This window comes from Lycorma delicatula, chromosome 7 (genome assembly GCF_047948215.1).
Source record: "Lycorma delicatula isolate Av1 chromosome 7, ASM4794821v1, whole genome shotgun sequence".
NCBI classification, from domain to species: domain Eukaryota; kingdom Metazoa; phylum Arthropoda; class Insecta; order Hemiptera; family Fulgoridae; genus Lycorma; species Lycorma delicatula.
Genome location: NC_134461.1, coordinates 111,198,219 through 111,219,623, shown reverse-complemented (window position 1 = coordinate 111,219,623; position 21,405 = coordinate 111,198,219). Strand labels below are relative to the sequence as shown.

Sequence of the window (21,405 nt, the reverse complement as noted above, 5' to 3'; positions counted from 1 at the left end):
TAATGAAATAACCATCTGCATATATAAAGTACATATTTGTACGCAGTTGCAGTAAGGTGTAAGTTGTCACTTAAAATCTTGTTATACAATAGAATTTGTACAGTTGTTTTCATGATTATTAAAATTGTTATCTACACTATTATGCAACTATCACTATTTTGTCTCTTAATTAGCAGTAAAGGTTTTGCAGCCTTTACCAGTTATTTGAATGAAGTAGGGTTAACAATAGTAAAAAATGAGGTTATTCCAACTGAAAAAAATTTCTAGTTTTTTAATATTGTTTGATTAATTAGAAAATATTTTTTAAATTTTAAATATGATATGTGCTAGATGTCAGTCATATGAGATGTGGCTTTTAAATAACAAGACTAATGCTGCTACAGAAGAACTGTGCTTGCACCAAATTCATAAAACCGACAGCTGTGTAGTGTGAAGTCTTCTCTTTCAATTCTTGCCACTCCAGTTTCTGCAGACATATTAATCTGGCTGTGGCCTTCATTTGGATAATACCTACTTTTTTGTTTTGTCGGAAAAATTATAGTGTTTTATTAGAGTAAAGAATTGTCATGAAATTTCATATGAAACTTGGAAAAACTGCTATGAAACTTATCTTTTATTAAAAAAAGTGTATGACAATGAATGTTTATCATGTGCATGAGTTTTTGACTGGTTTAAGCGTTTTCAAGGTAGCCGAGAAGACGTTGAAGATGATGTTTGCCTGGGTCGCCCTTCCACATCAAAAATGGATAAAAATTATTAAAAAATTGGTAATCTGATCTGACCATCGGTTTACTATCATGCGATTGCTGAAACTGCAGCAATTGACAAAGCATGCATAAGGAAAATTTTACATAACAATTTTAACATGCAAAAAATGTGCATGAAAATGGTGCTTAAAATTCTTACAATCTCACAAAGAAGCTTGTGAAAATGTTTGTTCTGGCACTTTGAATTCCATTGAAAACAACCCAAACTTCTTGGAAAGAGAGTAATAACATGTGATGAATCTTGGTTTTTCAGTTATGATCCAGAAACTAAGCGTCAATCCACGCATTGGAAGACCCCAACCTCACTGAGAGCTAAAAAAGATTGAATGAGCAAATCAAAATTCAAAGCGATGATTGTTTTTCTCGATATTTATGGGATTGTGTACCTTCACTGGGTTCCTCATGGTCAAACTATTAATCAACATTACTACCTTGAGGTCCTTGCTCAACTCTGTGAAAAAATAAGAAAAAAACGACCTGAATTGTAGAAGAACAAGTCAGTCACGGGCTCTTCATCAGGACAACGTACCAGCTTACACTGCATTGTCTATCAAGATGTTTCTAGGCAAGTATAACATCCCAGTGTTAGAACATCTGCCTTAGTTTTCTGACCTGGCACCATATGACTTTTATCCATTTCCCAAGGTCAAATCTGCATTAAAAGAAATAAGATTTCAGACCGTTGAAGCTGTGAAAGAAAAAGTGGCATGTGTCATGAAAGAGCTCATAGAAGAAAACTTCCAGTTCTGTTTTGAACAATGGAAAATTTGCATAAGCATTGTAGGGATAGAGGAGGGGTGTATGTTGAAGTGGATGATAACTAAATATGTATAAGTTTAAAATAAAATATTTTACAGCATTAGCCTCGTTATTTAATAGTCGCATCTCCTATTGAACTGAAATCAAAGCAAATTGAATTTCATTATGTTGTTGATTTTTTTGACTTTGAATTAATAAACAGAAAATGGTGTAATCCCAAACCTACAATAAAAATTACTGAGCACTATTTTTTCTTCATTGTTTGAAATGGCTGCATCCAAAAATTTTGACCAAATAATCAGTTCAGTAGTTTGGTTTATACATGACAATTTTCATCTCTGCTTTCCAGATGCTGTAGTTAATTGATTCTGAACAATCAATTCTGATAATCACTTGAATTTTATTCTATTTAACAGTATACATCCAAGTTCTAACAAAATTATCTGAGCTTTTTTATATTGAATATATGGTAATTGCTTTAGTACACTTTATTCTATTTCTTTTTAGAAAATGTGCCAAGTATTCATATTCTGGATGCATACTATTAATTTTAGATCAAAGATTTGACAGCTTCATAAACTTTGGTGTACACTACTCAAGAATGACATTTTTGAAAATGAAGGCAGTCCGTATTTGGATGGGTCCCAATTTTTGATTTTTAGGATAAAGGAGTAAAAAAAAAAAATACATATTACATGCTAAAATTAAACCTAAAGAAAATTAAAAAAAGTGTACATAAAAATAAAATAAAGAGCCATCATCTCTTTGTTAGACTTTGCAGGTGTTGTGTATACTAGTGTTTTATTTTCCATAATTCAGATACTATGTATAATATTTTGTGTATGTTATGGTAATGTATATGTATGAGAATTAATGAAATTTCATGCAAGATATGATTTGAAATTAATTTTTTTTTTATTAGAAAATTTGTGTTTTGTTCAAATTGTGTATATCATATCATAATAATATATTATGATAGACTTATTAATGATTTTTACGTTTTTTTATTTAGAATTTTGCTATCCAGTGTGCACAATAGTAAAAGGCATTACTTTCTGATAATGCTCATAATTTATGTTTAACGAAGTAGCTAATGAAGAAAACAAACACATTCTTTGTTTCTGCTACATCCTTTTAGAAAGTTTATTATCTTGTTTATATTGTTGTACTGTATATCACATTTAATGATTATTTATAAAATCATATTCAATAAAAATTTAAAGTTTTATGGATTTTAATGTTGATGTATACACGATATTGATATTATAGACATCAAACTACATGTTTTTCTGAAGGTATATGTTTGGTCTAGACATATATGAAAACCAGATCAGCATTTTGATTTATCCCTATTAGAAAATGTAGATGGAGTAAGAAATTCAGGAGTGCCTTATAATTGGCTCTGCTGGAGTCAGAGGTATGCAAAATCATCTTTGTATAAAAGAAGTTTAGAATAATGAAAAATTGTATTTTTAATTTCATTAATAATTTTTTCTTGTTTTATATCAGTAAAAGATGTGTGCATTTTATGTGTTGATAAAAATTTTTACCTGTTTTGGAAAGTTTATATTTACATTTTTTCCTTCAATTTTAGCCCACAGATATATTCAGCAGAATTGAACCTGAACCACAAGGTACTGCATCTCTTGCACAAGTACATAAAGCATGGCTGAAAGATGGGAGAGTTGTTGCGATCAAAGTGCAACATCCTTTTGTTGAAGCAAACTCACTCGTCGATATGAAAACAATGGAGGTGATTGGGATTGGTAGGCCTAATAATAAAGTAGCAAATCTTTTTTTAGTTATTTATTTATAACTATATTTATTTAGACTGTTTTTGTGATACATAGCTCGGTCAAATAAAAACTTGAATTTCTTTGTACTACCCAATTCTGGGATCTAATGGTTACAAAAATATGTGGGTAAACAAAAGGTGTGTATGCAATCACTCTGCACATATTCCATGCCATCACTCACTGTTAATCATTCTAACTGGATGTGTGAACGATCAGCATCTAATGTCGTTATGCAGTGTAAGATGCTAACAAACAAAAATGTTAAACCAAGTGAAATTTTGCAAAGATTATGTGAACAGTTAGTTGATACTTTATAAAAAATATACAAGTATTTGCATGGTGTAAGTCATTTACTCGTGGTCTTAACAATTTTGAAAATTAGATTGATCTGTACAACCAAAAACACCTGAAAAAATATATGAAGTTCAGAACCTTATTGATAGCGGATGATAAGTAACAATGGATGACAAGTAGTGCAGAAATAAGGATGAGCCAAGACAGTGTGTGATTCATTTTTCAAAATAAGTTTCTAAAAATTGTTGCATGATGTATTCCCCATATTTTATTTGCTGTGAGAAGGCTGATTTAAATACTTATTTTTAATTAAAATGCATAACTGGTTGTCATTACTGATCGTTTTACTAATGATTTTCACTGATTATTTATTGTAAAGAAAAATTGTTTTGATCTTTGAATTATCTTATTTTTTATGATTAACTCTTCACTGCCAGGGAACTGATATAATTCTGTCATATATCAAAATATTCATCAAAAATATTTGCTTTAAACCATAGTAAAAAAAGTTATGAGAAGACGTATGCAGTGACATGGAAAAAATTTGTCACTATAATACTGTTAATTTTTGCCAAAGTATGAAAAAGCCGTTTTAGTAATATCTATAAAATACTGCCATTGCCCATAGACCTTTTAAATGTATAGTATAATTTTTTAACTTTTTGAATGAAAATTGGAAGTTAGGTATTGTGTTAATAAATTAAATTTAATTATTTGTCAGTTTTGAGAAACTGCCAGTATGGAGGGAACATCTCTGGATTAACAAGTGGCTGTAAATGATTAAGGCAAGTTAATCAGTATTTTCTACACTTACATCAATTTTCTACCAATGCCGTTGTTTTGAAATTACACCTGAACAACCTACTGATTTACTACCATTCTCTCAAAAGTTCTCATCAGTGTATACTTTTCATCAATGTATAGTTTTCATTTCCTCATAACTAGATATCTTACTTTTTTATTATATTTAGTAAAGATTATTATTGATGATTGAAACAGTAAGGAAGTAATCAGTAGTCATTTATGCTTAACATTTGTTTTAATTTAATTTTAATAGGATTTCATTTCTTCAGGGTAAACAACCTTTTTGGACATTATCTCCAAAAAGGAAAAGGAATAATTTGAGTTATGTTATTAACAAATAATACTCTGCATAAGTTGGAAAGATAAGTGTATATTTGAATTTTTAAGTGAGAAATTCATAGTATATACGTTTTTTTGAGAAAATCAGCTTGAATCTTCAGCCTTTTGGTCTTGTTAAAAATATGAGTTATGGAAACATAAAAAGAAAAAAGCAGAGAAAGTTCATAGAATAGACTACATTTATGTAGAATGGATATACATAAATAGAAATGACCATTGAGGTTATTCTGAGAGCTAAGTAGGGAAACCAAATAGAAAACTACTGCCAATCAGCAGCCAATAGGCATAATTTATGCAAGATAAGAGTCTGCAAGTCGTTGAGAAATAGTTGTCTTTCATCTTATTGACAAATCATTTCTTGCAAAAAATCATGTTATCCATCCACGGCTTATTTTAAAATCAACTTTATTCAATGATTTAGCGATTTCACGAGCATATGATAGACACATTTCTGTTGTGACAGCATAACCGCATTTCCTTTTTTCCATAGTCATAGAATTTTTTTTCTATGTCTGTGTATTTTGGTTTTAAGCCACGAAAAGCCCTTTTATTATCAGTGCCTTTCACCAGAAGTTGTTTCTTCTTACACAAGTCTCGAATGCAGGTTTCATCTACGTCAAATTTTCTTCCTGCCACCCGATTTCCAATTTTTTCAGCCTCTTTAACGCGCAGTTTTTCATTTACTGTAAAAGATCGTAGACGCTGCCCTTTTGTACTCATTTTAATACTGTAATTAAAATAAATCACTGTATTAAACTTTACAAGATAAACTAAACAGATAAAATGCACATAACCATCCACATATACAAACAGTACAATGACTGGCGAATAGACAAGACAACGATGGGTAGCTGATACTGTAACTGTAGTGTCATTAGAACCGGATGCAGCCTATACAGAATGAATCAGTTTTATAAAACTACCGTAACTTCGTTCCTATCAATAATATGAACAGGATGTTAATAATTAAGGATGTATTCTGTTTAAGCGGTATCTGGTATTGTTAAACGAAAGCCTATGTAACTATATTTATGTGATTGAATTTAGGTACTTCTAAGAAAACGTTTACTTTACATAAATTGTTCTGGCTAAAGGCTATGTTTCAAGTAAGCCCTGCACCCTTATTTTTTCTCTCCAATTCCAAGAAAAAAGTGCGGGGGTACTCGAATAAATACGGTATTTGTAATTATTTGAAACATTACCAGATACTTAATAAAAAATTAATATTCTTGAATTGATGTGTGCAATTATATCAAATTTGTATTTCTAAAATAACTTAATATTGCTCAGTTTTACCAATAGTCAAATGCACAAGTTTGGTAACAAGGAAATTTATTACTCTCTTAAGTAAATTATAACCTATAAGAAAAATTGTGGCTTAAAAGTTATGAATGACTTAATTTCAGTGCACAAGTTAAACAACCAATATTAATGAGTGACTAGTTACTGAGATTATGAATATGAATTTTTGTTTTAGGGTTTAGTAAAGATTGTGCAGTGGATTTTCCCAGATTTCAGAATACAGTGGTTAGTTGATGAAACTAAAAAAAATATACCATTGGAACTTAATTTTTTAAAAGAAGCAGAAAATACAGAAAAAGTTAGAGAAATGTTTAAATCTTTTTCTTGGCTTAAGGTAAGAAATATTGGCTGTTGTCATTTTTTTCTATTTTTTATTAAGACATTCAACAGGATTACTTTCTGTATCAGAGTATGCCAAGAGGAAGATTATATGTTTGGATAATATTGTTTGGTAAGTAGCACAACTGGTATAATTTCAAGTGTCATTAAGTATAAGGGTAGGAGAACAGAAAGTCAGATGAATTGTGCTCAAATCTTCTGTGTTTGATACTGTCCAATTCCTTATTTAATGGCTAAATGTTTCACTTTTCAAATTCTTACATAAATAAAATATCTTTTTCCTTAACAGTTTTTCTATGAGGAAGCATTTTCTAGTTAGTCATTTACAGTGTAATATATGAATCTATTATACATAGTAGTGTTATACCAGTTTCAAATATATATTTTTTTTTTTCTGACATTCTACAACTTCTGTATCAAATAATGTAATTTAAATAATTATACTACTAAAACCACCAGATACAATCAATTAAAAATAACACTTACCAAGTGGAGCACTTTCAAAGTAATAACTTCGTCATCAGCAGTTAAAATGAAAAATTAGACATAATCAGTATATCATGCTTTCTCATTTAAAATAAATCTTCCTTTCTATACAATGGTATAATAATGATTGACAATACGTCTTAAATTATTTGATTATAACTGTTCTACCAATTTAAATAATGGTCTCATATTCTGTTTGTTTATTCGTTAATTTATATTTACTTTTAAATTTATTTAAAAATGATATGAAAAAAAATAAAAGCTGTCATTTTAAGCTTTACTGCTCCTCTAATAATGAAGTTACAAGGGTGAGTCAAAAATTATCTACACTTTCACCAAAACGTACAACATACTTTCAGGGTTGTCATACTTCCTTCTGTGCGTGCATGTTTGTACAAGTTGGTTCAACTTTGGTCACATTTGTGAAATTATATATCCTGATTGCATCATTTGCCTTTTGGCCATTACAGTGTAAAGCATATCTACTCCTCTAGCAATTTGCACAAAGGAAGAACAGTTAGCAGTGATCCGATTTCTTTGGTTAGAGGATGTTAAAGGGGGTGAAATTCATTGAAGAGAGAACAGGATGCCTACTGACCACCACCACAGATGACAAGATACAGCAAGCTTGAGAGATAGTTCTGGCAAACAGGCACCATTGGTGAGATAGCGTCTTCTTTGAACATCAGTCATCAAATCATCTATAATGAGCTTGGCTTCTGTAAAGTCTGGGCACGATGGGTACAAAACAGACTCAAATGATTCCAATGAATCTTTTTTGTTTTGCAGATAATTTCCTCCAGTTTGAAAGTTTTTCCACACAATTACTGGAAGATATTTCAAATGAAAAATAACATGATCATTTAGATGATATTTTTTTTATTTGTTATCACCGTTACTTAGTATTGGATTTTTATATTATAACAGTATATAAATTAAGTTGTTCTGATAATAATCAGCATATTTTTAGTAAAAATGAAAAAAAATTAGTTGTAAAACTTAAGGTAAAAATAAGGTTTTCCTGCCAATCTTTGCTTATGCTTAGTAAAGGTTACAAAGCAAGTTTGTCTGCATCATATGCTCTCACCAAGAAAAAAGATTTTTGTTTGATAATCTGTTAATTTGGCACCAAGTTCAAAAAGTAATAATTTATAGAAGAAATGAACAATATTCTTTTTAATTCATTTTTGTTAGTTTACTTTTGTTGTTTTGTAAGATTTATTTTATACAAATTCCAAAAGTTTATTTTATTTTTGTATAAAATTTCAGTCGTTTCTGTAAAGCTTGTTTTATTCTTGACAGATACCAGAATTATATATGGATCTTACTACAAAACGTGTCCTGACAATGGAGTTTTTAGAAGGGGGACAAGTGAATGATATAGACTATATAAATCGTAATAAAATAAGTACTTATGAAGTTTCTGATAAATTAGGACACCTTTATTCACGAATGATATTTAATGAAGGATTTGTTCACAGTGATCCACATCCTGGAAATATTCTTGTTCATAAATCAGAAACAGGTTCTGTGGATCTTATACTTCTTGATCATGGATTATATGCTGTAAGTTATTAATTAATTATTTATTTATATATTTGAATTGAGTATACTACCATTCTTCATGGTAGTATACCATTAATACCAACATTTAAGAATGTTGGTATTAAAATAGGTTTTAATACCAACATTTCTATTGGTAGTAACTTAATCGATTTTTGTATTTTTTTAAGTATTATGGATGTACGAGTATTACCATCGAATCCCTGCAAAATAGACTACGTATTTTCCATTACATTTTTCTAACTTTCTTTTGAAATTTTTACTGCTGTAAACATACGGTTGCTTTTTTTAATACTATTACTACTATGCCATCATTTATATGCTGTATAAGATGCCATAAGATGCATTGCTGTATAAGAAACATTTATATGCTTCTATATAAGATGCCTCTGTGTAAGATGTTAATCTGAAAATAGGAGTATAATTTCTTAGAAAAAAGAACATGTTTTTTTTTGTTAATTTCAGTTTATTCTGTTTCAGTAAAAATTGAAATATTATAAATAGTACTTTTGAAATAAATAGAGAAAAAAATACTAGTTCGTATTTTTTTATTTAAAGTACAATAGTAATTCAAATACTAATAATTTTGAAGAAGGGTCATCGTCTTACCTGCTTTTAATCTTCATTGCTGTTTGAATTTTCTTCTTCAGAAGAGAAATTTCTTTGTTATATCACACAGCACAATCTTCATTTTCAAGGCTGTTTGAATTGCAGCATTTCTTGAAGCTTTCCAGAACCATATTTGAAATAAGATCTCTCCATAGGATTGAATACTAGAGAGAGAAAGCCAAAATGCTTTTTACATATTAAAGTAATATTAAGCTCTTTGGCTCTCCTATAGAAGTCATTTTGTGGTTTGTAATAGTCATTACTCTGAGTAAACATGTTTTAAATGAATTTTGAAAGGTCAGTTAATACAAACATGTAGTGGTTGTAGTAATTGTACCAGGAATACAAACTTGCTCTGTTTTATCTTTTCAAAGTATTTTCTTTACACAGTCTGTCATATGTCCATGTGAACTGTCTATCATGAACATATTTTCACTTTTAAAAAAGCACTGGAACAGTACTCCACATGTATTTTACCAAGTCTAACACTGCCACATTCTTTTTTCATCCTTTTTTTTTTTGTCAGCTCAGTTACTGCAGCTGGTACTTTCTCTCCCTTTGAAACTTTTTCTTTTAAATATGGTAAATGATGAGATTTTTTTGTAAGCTGTAAGTTCATTCAACATGACTACTACTTTTTCTCATAATAGCAAGAATGCAAGTGAACAAATCATATTCTCCTTTTGCAAAATGCTTAATTCTTGAATCTCTTAGCATATTGAATAAATAGGAGTTTGAATGAAAATAGGAGTTTGAGTGGTATTTTCTATTTCTCTATATTGAGAAATTATTTTCTTCATGTTATTTCACTGAAAGGTCAATCATTTTTCTTCATAGAGACGTCTGGAAAGTACTAGCAAATAGACATGTATTTTCTTATCGATATGCAGTGCCTATTCACGAAATGAAATAGGTATTCTCAGCTTGCTTTAAAATCTTCATTTAATATTTGAAATTCCTTTGCTATTGCGCAGCCTTTACTTGTTGATAAGCAAATTATAATATTTGCTTCTGTTGATAAGCAAATGCTGACTGGCATCTGTCTTGAATGTAAGAGGAAAGCTACTCTTCTACTAATGGGAAGTTCTGTATTCCATTGCAAAGTACTCTTCTAATTTTATTACTATTCATAAGCTTTTATTTTTTTCTTCTAGTCTTTTATGTATGATTCTGAAATATCTTACATGACCTACAGGAGAATTATCAATTCCTTTCCTCAGTTTTGTGGATTAGTTTTAATTTTTCTCCAGCAGCAATTGAGCATAAATGTTTCATAGAAATAACTTTTACTTACCAAAAGTATAAACTTTAACATACATTTTATCTTTACTTGACTAAACTTAAACAATTTTTTGTTTTACTGAAACTAGAAATACAAAAACAAAATATGACTCCTCAAGAAACATTATTTACAGTTTCTCATAGGATGGGAGAGTGAACAAGAAATATTAGTATTAATAACAGATATGACTCGTAATCGTATAACTGATTTAAAATAAAAAGAAATTTTCAACATATCAAATTACTTTGGCACAAATATATAACTGGCCTTAAAAAAAATAGTAAACTATTAAATGTAATTTGCAAAATTATCAAGATTTCCACCAGACTTCCATTATTTCAATGTAAAAAATCCTTCAATAAAGTCAAACACAGATTGTGCTCGAAAATACATGAAATTGAATATAAAGTTGTTTGTGCACTTTCTTGATGTAAAATTAATGAACTCATCTTGTCTTTATCGGATAAGACTGAAAAAAGCCCCATTGCTAGGTTTCAGACTTGGATTGTTGAAACAAATATTAGAAGAGTATATGGCAGCCAACTATAAAGAAAGTTTAACCTCCACAACTATCTATCTTCTTACACCATTTTCCAGAATCATTTCTTCAAACAGCGGCTAAAAACAAGTCATGAAGCCAGTGCTAGTGCCATATTTATAAACACATGAAAAGGAGAGTCCAATAAAGAAAGGAAATTAGGTTCAAGTATGTTGAGCATAATATAGGCCTATATGTTGATTGATGTTTCGAAGAACATCACTCCTGGACTTCTTAAAGAAACACTGTTATAAAACAGGCTTTTCATTTGAAAAAATTGTAAAATAGACTTTATACTTAATAAGATGTAAATTGTTTTTTTTTTTAATATCAAACTGTAGTTTTTTATGCAAATTAGTATTTCTTACAGAGAGATGGTGAACATAGTAATATTTATTTTCCATTTAAAGCATATAATTTTATTTCATTTTTGTGAAATAAAGTTATGCATTATTAAACTAAATATATTATTCAGTACTACCTCTATAAAAAAAGGGGTTTTCCCATAAAAGGTATTGGTGACTTTTGTTTTTTAGAGTTCATAAATTATTTAGTTATACATAAATCTAAAAAAAAAAATTAAATACATCTGTATAGATAGTTATAAGTAAAAAAAATTTTTAAAAGTACGCTGCAACAGGCTTAGTTCTATGGCTAGTTTGCGAGCTTACTTCCAAATTAAAAAAAAAAGAAAATTTAATTTGAAAAGCTCAAGTGAATCAATATAAAATAAAAGCTCAATCACAAAACAATTCAAATTAAGGGGGAACAACAAAAAATGTACAAGGGCTATTATGTAGTCTGATCACATGTATATTGTTAAAATTAAAAAAATAATTAACATTAACAATACGAAAAAATAATTTTTTTGAACATTAGTTAAACATATTATTTATATCAGAATTATATGGAATCATATATTTTGAATCATATCATTAATTTTTCTCTTCATATACATAAGGATACTTTCCTGCACATATAAAAATAATGATGACCTCGCATCGAATACACCTATTTACCCAGTCTCACTGTCCTGTCTCATCGAACAAAGAACACATCACCACTTCCGTGCGAGCCAATTCAAAACACGTCTCCACTCCATGACTGCTAAATTCACACTCGCCCCGAAAACAAAGAATGTCAGTCTGGCTTCCCCCGCCATACGCCCGTTCGTATTTATGCACGTACACACTTTTTTCTGATATGTATATGCTCTCACCAGCCCATGATGACATCACCGTCTGGCTATCCAGACCATGTCAGACATCAAAAAACAAAGTTATGTAATACAATTTCTTATCAAACTAATTACGTTTATTTAACTATTAAAATAATATATATACTATTGCCTATTTTCTGTTTTTAATATCAGCTAAGCCAAATGAATATTAACTACTTTTGAAAATATTGAAACTTTTTTCTTTATGACATAATATTTTTATCATTCGTAACCAACAAAATTTAGAATGGTTACATAGTTCAACCTAGTCCTGTACAGGTTTAAAAAATATTTTGTTTAGATGTTAGTAGTGTGTTATCTTACTTTATAACTTTCTTTTATTGTTAATAAGTTGAATGTGGTAAATATTGTCAACTACATCTGGCACTGTTACTTTTAAACTATGATCTTAGTGCTTTGACAGCCATATATAAAAACAATACTTACTTTCCGAACATACTTCTTATTATTACAATTTTATTATTTTTTGAAGGGATTTCTGTCATTACATAAACTAACTACAATAAAATTTTGCCACTGCAAAATATGATACCCTCTAAAATTATTTTTCTCTCATAGTTCCTGATAAGCTCTCTTAGTTCCTAATTTCTTATTAATTTAATGTTAAATATTTGCCATTCAGTCAAACTATATTCTATATAATAATAAGTGTCTAAAAAAAAAAGTAATTAAAATTTTATGTGTGTGACAGATGTAAAAACGTTTTCCCTCATTAAAATAAATATCAAGGAAAAAATTAATTTTTCTTTTTCTTTATGGTCAAATGTGTAAAATGAAACATTCAGTCATAACTTTAGTTACTGAATGATTTCAAACATATCATTAATCACTTGTTCCCAGGCTACTTACAATTAGAACAGATGTTATACTAGTTCCGGTATTTGTATGCCTGTGTGGAAACTTAATAATAATTGTAATAAATTGGGTGGTCGTATTATGTTATTCTTCAGTTGGATTTCTATTAACCTCTGCTATTTTCATTTCATTATTGGAGTTTAAAAGACTAAATGAAGTACTGGCTTTGTCTACTTTTTAATCTTACTGGACTTTACACCTGCGTAAAAAAACTCAAAAAATATGCCCAACTGCTTAATGATCAATCTTTCCTCATTTTTCTCACCAGTTTGAAAGTTTTTCAATTAATGGATTTTTAGTTATTAACCATTTTACAAATAAGCTGTTTCAATTATGAATGGTCATTTAAAAATTACATTCATGTTTTGATAAGCTGGATAAAAAAATGTGTACATTAATGGAAAACAACTGTTGTATCACAGAGGAACTGATATTTATAAATAAAAGTTCCAGTAAAATATTTGGTACCAGTGCATGCAATGCACAATTATTGAAAGAAAATGATTACCCAGAACTTCACTTTACGATCAACAGCAGCTAGTAATGAATTTATTACAATGAGATTAGAATAATTTTTCTTACGTTGCATGTCTTTTTTAAATATTATATTTTCTGACCTTTGTTTTGAAATGAAAACACAAATTGCTTTAATTATAAAAATTAATTCATATATGTAATCAGTGTCTCATGTATATTAATTATAAATACATGAGATACATTCATACAAAAGTGTATTGTTTTGGAATTTAAATGTTTTTTGTTTTCACACTACAAATTATAAAATAAAAATAGTGTCAAATTTATAAAAATGAAATCCAATCTAATCTTAACAGTAAAATACTTTGTAGTAGTATTTTTTTCCTGGTTATTAGAATTTCATTGTAGAGAAGTTAACTGTAAATACCATTTTCCCTATCTTTTTGGATGATCCATCTCTCTTTTAAGTTTTCTTTCCATGTTTGTAATTCATAAATCCATTCTGTTTCAAGGATTATTGGTGATTTTTAAGGACTGTTCTCCTTTTAGATTATGCAAGTAACTAGCTTTACCTGAAAACCTCATTTTATAACTGAACTTTGGACCAGTTTTCTAATATTTAATATTAAAAACTAATATTTATTGAATTTCAAACTAATAGTGCACTTACAAAAATTATAATGGCACTAAATTTTGATAAATTTGTTAATTCACTTTTATAGAAATATTTTTTTTTTTCAGAAAAGCTAAAATTTCTATTAAAAATGTTAAGCAAACAAATGGATCCATGACTCAAAAGGAGTTTTCAAGAAATGATAATTGTACTGAGTGTATTAACACCAAGATAGAATAATGTTTTTTTGAATTTAAAGGGTCATATATAAATATACCAGTCTCATTCCACATTGCTTTTGTTATTATAATACTTCAACTTGCATTTAAATATAGAAAAAAAATCTGTTAATGTAAAAATAAAAAACTGAATATAATTTAACCCGTTACCTAAATTAGCTCTCGGCTTTTGCATTTAGATCTAGTTTAATAGATATTAATGTACTCTTTTATTAATTTATCTTGACTACCTCTGTTTTGTGATATTTCTCAGTAATCAATTGTAAAACCCCTAATATTCTGGCTAATTGATTGTGTGTGATGGTAATGTTACCCCTACACTGCGCACTGTGAGTAATAACAAAAAGTTGTAATTAAATAGCCATTTTTATTCATGTGGTTCAGTTTATTATAATATAGAAATCAGATCTTTTATGTTTATTTATTACTAAATTTTGTTTTTTAATACCAACAGGTAATATTTCTTATTTAAATGTTACATAGGGTATAATAATTTCAGATTTAATATGTTGAAAGTTCAGTACTACTAGTTTTCAGTTATTTTTTGGTATTTTTTAAATACCAATCCATTCTCTTATTATTATTAAACTTTGAATCTAATTGAAAGGAAAGATAATTTAAAACTTAATCTTAATATTTTTACTACTCATTTACAATTTTATAATTAAGTTAATTTTTTTTTCAAGACTTTAAGTGATGAAGTCAGATGGGCCTATGCAAAACTGTGGTTAAGCATATTAAACAGAGATTTTAAAGGAATGAAAGAACAATGTAGTAAACTTGGTGTTGGAAATATGTATGGGCTTTTCTCTTGTATGGTTTGTGGACGCACATGGGATTCTATTGAAGCAGGATTAAATAAAAAGAAATATTCTATTAAGGAGGTATGTACATGTACTTTTTATCTAATATAATGAAACTTATATATTATTTTATTATAATTTATAGGAAATGTACTTTATTTGATTTTCAATCTTTTTACTTCCTTGTATGAAGTAAAGGAAGTATTGTAATGGCGAAAAATTTAGGTTTTCAGATTTCAACAGAAATGTTCATTTTGACTAGTTTTGGCATGACGTCTGAATGTACATAAGTATCTCGCATAACTCAAAAACGATTAGCCTTAACATGAAGAAATTCTGGATTTAGGACTGTTGTAATATTTAATTGTACACCTCCCTCTTTGCTTGCAATCAACTGGACCAAAAGTATCCAAAAAAGCCCAAAATAAAAAAAAATTGGATTTTTGACTTTATTAACTGCAGTAATAAGCCCTCATTGAGAGTTTTTCAACACCATAATAAGTGGTACTTATTTTTATTGGTTCCAGAGTTATAGCCAAATAAAATTTTAATTAATGAAATATTTTGATCTTTTGATCTGAGGGGGAAGGCACATCAATTTGAATCCGACTTCATCTCCTTTTTTTAAATTAAATATATTGATTTATTAATAATTATTAATCCCTGTTTGTAAAAAAAATGAAAAAACATAAAAGTTATTAGAGAAATAAAATTTTATATACTTTTAAAAATGTGTATCCACATCAAATTTTTTAAATATGAATTCTTAATAGTGTGAAAAAACTTCTCTACAGAGGTTCGTGATCATCTGTCATTTTTTGATTAGTAAGATATTTTTAAAATACCAGCAAAAGACAGCCATTATATATTTTATATGTAGCATGTAGTCGGATTCAGTCATATCAACCACGTCTGAGATGTATGGTTAATTGAAACCCAACCATCCTTAGAATCTAGCATTCAGATCCATATAAAACCAATTACCTTTACAAGTACTCGAACCTTGAACTCTTGACTTTGAAAATCAGCTGATTTTGTGATGACAAGTTTAACCGCTAGACTAACCCAGCAGGTTGACATTATATATGTTAAAAATAAAAAACAGAAGCTGAGTTTTCTTTTTAGTTAAACTGAGGTAGGATTTTATTGGAGGTCTGCAATATTTTTTTTAAGCTGAATTAAAGTGTTTCTGAATGAGTAAATTTAAAAAGTATTGTGTATAAATGAAATGAAGGAATTCATTTGTATTAAAAAATGTTGTAGAAATAGACTATTGCTGAGATAATTCCCCTGTAACTAATTAATCTAAATTATAGTGTTTTTCTGTTAAATTATCATATTTGAACATTAATCTTTGTAAACAGTAGTAGCAAACTGTATATAAAAAAAATCTTATGTACATCCATAAATTTCATTCTCCGTTAGATTATTGAGCGTTAAGTGTCTATGCCAGTATTACCTACTTGTCAGATCACTAGAATGTTATATGTCAACTTAATGATTGTAGATGACCTGACGTGACATAGAAAACAATGGCAAAAATGACATTATCATTCTCACTTCGCAAAACTATGTTAATATTTTTTGATTACAGTGATCAACATGATTTTTGTGTCACGAATACCAGTAGGTGTTCTTAATGCAGTTTTTTATTCTGTTTTTAAATATGTATTTGGGATTTCTCCATCACCCACAGTTTTTTTGTTATTTTAATTTTTTTAAATATTTTTAAATGTTTTTTCGTTCATTGTCAACAAAAAGCTCCTAGAACAATGTTAATATGATGGAACCAAATGAGCTAACTCAAAGGGTAGTGTTGCTGCTGTTGTGCAGGTTCAGACATGTATAGACATGTAGAAACGTGATCTAGTGTAGCACACATTTATCAGAATGATGCCAGTTGTGAGATAATAGTGAACCAGTAAACACGTCATTGTGAGTGCTTTGTGTGTCAGAATTATTGTATTTTACATATTTACAACTTTATTTGTTATCTACAAAATGCCTAGAGTTTCTTCAGATCATTGTAACAATTTTTGTTGTATGTGGTGAAGTGACGCTCAAGTCCCAAAGGAGGAACCTTACTCCATTAGTAAAAAAGTGTTACAAACTTTATTTTGGGTGTAAAGTCGGAGACCAAACAAGGGTCTGTGCTCCTATCTGTTATTTATTGTGTTATATCTGTTGTTTATTGTGTTCTAGACTTCTCACTGCATGGAAAAATGGCATACGCCACCTGTCATTTGCTATCCCTTTGATTTGGAGGGAACCCAAAGATCACTCTTGTGCCTGTTATTTCAGCTTAACAATTATTAAAGGGATTATGTCAAAATCAAAACATACAGTGGTGTATCCTAACTTGCAACCTACAATGAGAGCAGTTCCACACTGCAAAGGATTGTCCATACCAAAGCCTCCAGAATGTGTGACATTAGATGAAGAGAACTCAGAGTCTGATGGAAGTAAGAAAGAAAAAGAAACAAGATTCTGGTGATACAACTTTTGAACAAAGGAGTTCATCTGAACCTCACTTCCTAACTCAAGAAAATCTTAACAATTTCATACGAGATTTAAAGTTATCCAAAAAACAGTCTGAAATGCTTGCTTCCAAGCTAAAAGGATGGAATCTTCTTCAGATGAATACAAAGATCTATACTTATTGTAATTGTCATTCTGAATTTAAAGACTTCTTTTTTTCTGAAGAAAATGGATTAGTGTTTTGTAATGACATTTCTTCTCTTATGGAGACACCCTGTAATGATCATAACCCAATAGAATGGCACTTGTACATTGATTCCTTTAAAGTTAGTTTAAAAGTTGTGCTTCTACATAAGGCAATAAATTCCCATCAGTACCTGTGACTCGCTCTGCTAGTATGAAAGAAACATATGAAAACTTTATTGGAAAAGCTTCAATATGCAGTGTGTGAATGGAATATTTGTGGTGATTTGAAAGTAATTTCACTTATCTTGGTTTGCAGCTCAATTACACAAAGTACTACTGTTTTTTGTGTAAATGGGATAGAGACAGGAAAAACCATTTCATTAGAAAAGTATGGCCTAAAAGCAAATCACTCATTCCTGAAGAGAAAAATGTGAAACATGACCCATTGTGTAATCCTAAAAATGTGTCTACCTCCATTAGATATCAAACTAGATTAATGAAGAATTTCATCAAGGCCATTGACAATACTTTTGGTTTCATGCACTTAAAACAGAAGTTTCCTAAAATAGTGATCCAAAAATTAAAGAAAGAATATTTGTGGGTCCACACTAATGAATGATAAAAAGTTTGAGAAACTATTGAATCCACTGGAGAAAGCAGCTTGGCAAGCATTCAAAAATGTTATGAAGTTTTTTGGGAAATCAAAAGGTGGAAAATTACCATGTATTGTCAATGATCTTATAACATCTTATAAAGATTTGGGTTGTAACATGTCCTTAAAAGTACATTTCCTGCAATTGCACCAAGATTTCTTCCTGAAGAATCTTGGTGAGTGATGAACACGAGGAACACTTTCATCAGGAGATTTCAGCTATGGAAAAGAAGTATCAAGATAAATGGAATCTAATATACCGGCAGATTATTGTCGGACCATCAAGAGGGATGCACCACAGGTGAAATATAGCAGAAAATTGTCATTTCTTACTTTCTAGGTGAGTCAAATGTTTGAATATTGTGTAGTTAAGAATGCAGGAAGTACTAAAATGTGCAGCTCAATTATACAAAGTATTAAATATGCAGCTCAATTACACAAAGTACTATTGTTTTTTGTGTGAATGAGATAGTTGAGACAGAAAAAAAAATTCATTTGAAAAGAATGGCGTAAACATGAATCACTCATTCCTGTACAGAAAAATGTGAAACATGGTCAATAATCTTATAACATCTTATAAAAATTTGGGCTGTAATATGTCCTTGAAAGTACACTTCCTGCACTCACACCTACATTTATTCCTGGAAAATCTTGGTACAATGAGGAATGAGCATGGGAGCACTTTAATCAGGAGAGATTTCAGCTGTGGAAGAGAGAGTTATCAAGGCAAATGGAATCTTAATATCATACATAATCTATTATCACATATTTTTCTTCCTGAGACAAAAAAAAATCTTTTCTGTTCCGCAGTGTTATTATAAATAATTATTATCATCAGTGAAAAAGTATAATAAAACATATGTATATACTATAAACTTACCTCAGAAGAAAGCAAAAATTATCATCCCAGATTTAAAATTTCACAAAAAAAGTGATAATTGTAGAATTAGAAAGAAAACACACAGCAAGGCACTATAGATTTCACTCTAATGATAACATACGATATAAAAATAAAAATATTTATTTTGAATATAAAAATACAATATAAAATATAATACAAAAATAATATAAAATACAGTATAAAAAATTTGATTAAAAAAAATATCCCTGTTTCATTAAAAAAATGTGTTATATGTGGTCAAGGCTCCAACAACACTTCTACAAAACATTAGTGAAATACGTATAATGTAATTTCTAATCAAAAATGATTTTTGATTTTCAGAAAGAAATGTTTCAAAGAGAAGTACCAAATCTTGTGTCACAAATTTTAAATATTTTAGCCAGTGTAAATTGTCAGTTACTTCTAATTTTAAAAACAAATGATTTAATTCGTGGGATTGAGCATGCTTTGCAGACTCAGGCCAGGTAAATATCAACTGTTGTAAATTTTATTGTTATACATTATGTATTATAGAATTGAAAATCTTTAAATTGGATATATATTATCTATAAATCTTTAAATTGGAAGTATATTATTTATAAAATATAGTAATATAATAATGCAGTGAAAACTCAATAACTTGTTACATTTTGCTTCCGAATGGTAATTGATTTTTAGATAAGACAAATTACAGATTAGGAAAAATACAATAAATTTAAACCTGTACATCACAATACATGTAAAAATAAATTAGTATTTTAGCCAAGTTGTATTGTACAAACTTTACTTCAAAAGTATTCTTGTTCCATTAATTAGGATTTTATTACTCAAGGTTACATAGCATTCATAAATAAATAATAATAATTTTACTTTACCACTTCTTAGGATGCTGTTAGAAAATTTTACATTTTGTAAACCTTTACATTCATTTTTTTTTTACTGTTGTACTAGCTAAATTAGCCAATGTTTAGTTTCATAAGAATAAGTTTAGTGAGATTGATTTCTTCTTTTTTTTTCATTTACTAAATACATTTGTTGTTGGTATACTCTGTATTTGTCTATATTAACTTCTTTGGATATTATTGTAGTGTTGTATATTATATTTAGTGGCATAATTTAAAAAAAATTGTTTGCATTTTGTTTATCACAACTGTAATAATGTTAGTGTTAAAAATCTCATCCCAAATAAAATTACTTTCATCCAACTATTAATTTCACATTTGCCAGTAGACATTGAGACTTTAATCTTCAAATCATCTAATTAATAATTTACTGAAACTTTCACAGAGAGCTTACCAAGTAAGCTTTTACTGACCAAATTTGAAGCTTGGTTTGACATTCTTCTCTCTACATCATAGATAAATAGTAGACATTATACAAATAGCAATGAATAAAGGCTCTGAAGCCTTGGCTGCGAAGATGCAACTTGTGTTCGTGATACTTGTGTTATATTACTATTTAGAAAGGATAAGTTTGACTCGCATCCACTTAGAATGAATTCTGGCCAGTACACGTATATAAATAAAAACAAAAATGTATAATTCATCTTGATTTTTTAAAATAATGGTAAATTATTCTTTGTGAAATCTTCTTTTTTACTTAGTACATTAGTTACTATGAAAGTAATATTGTGTAGGTAGATTGCATAACTACTAAATATATTTTCAGAGCTTTCTTATGCAGTTGAGTGCACAATGGTGCCAATCTGTAACCGATAACAAACCAGTCTCATTGAACTTATCACCTTCTACATTCCTCATATAGTGTTGCATCTCAAGATAGGTAATATATGACATGTTATTTCTGGTGCAGTGTTGACCTTTGACCCCACAAAAAATTAACAACCATGGTTTTCATTTACTGAAGGTCATGAAATGTTACAACTAACCTAATCTATTTTTAATTGTCTGTTTATTTTTATGGCTAATTCAATAGGTATGCTAGTATATAGCGATTACATCAAAGGACACAAGCCTATATTTTTCTGGTACCATACGTTTACATGTAAAAGTATGGAATTCCCATGAGTCCTTTATACCTAACTCATTTTTTCCTACTAGTTTTTAAATTATTTTGACTAAAAATTTTGATAAGTTATATCTGG

At 29.0% G+C, this 21,405-nt stretch overlaps 1 protein-coding gene across 5 annotated transcripts in view; it reads left to right on the top strand.

The window, feature by feature from the left end:
* Adck1 (aarF domain containing kinase 1) overlaps positions 1-21,405 on the top strand; it is a 77,401-nt gene that overhangs the window by 27,182 nt on the left and 28,814 nt on the right. For all 5 annotated transcript variants that reach the window (XM_075370495.1, XM_075370494.1, XM_075370496.1 and 2 more), the window contains exons 5-9: positions 3,121-3,279; positions 6,237-6,395; positions 8,189-8,452; positions 14,989-15,186; positions 19,644-19,786. In XM_075370495.1, coding sequence (XP_075226610.1) covers positions 3,121-3,279; positions 6,237-6,395; positions 8,189-8,452; positions 14,989-15,186; positions 19,644-19,786 — 923 coding nt within the window. The remainder of the gene's footprint in view (positions 1-3,120; positions 3,280-6,236; positions 6,396-8,188; positions 8,453-14,988; positions 15,187-19,643; positions 19,787-21,405) is intronic.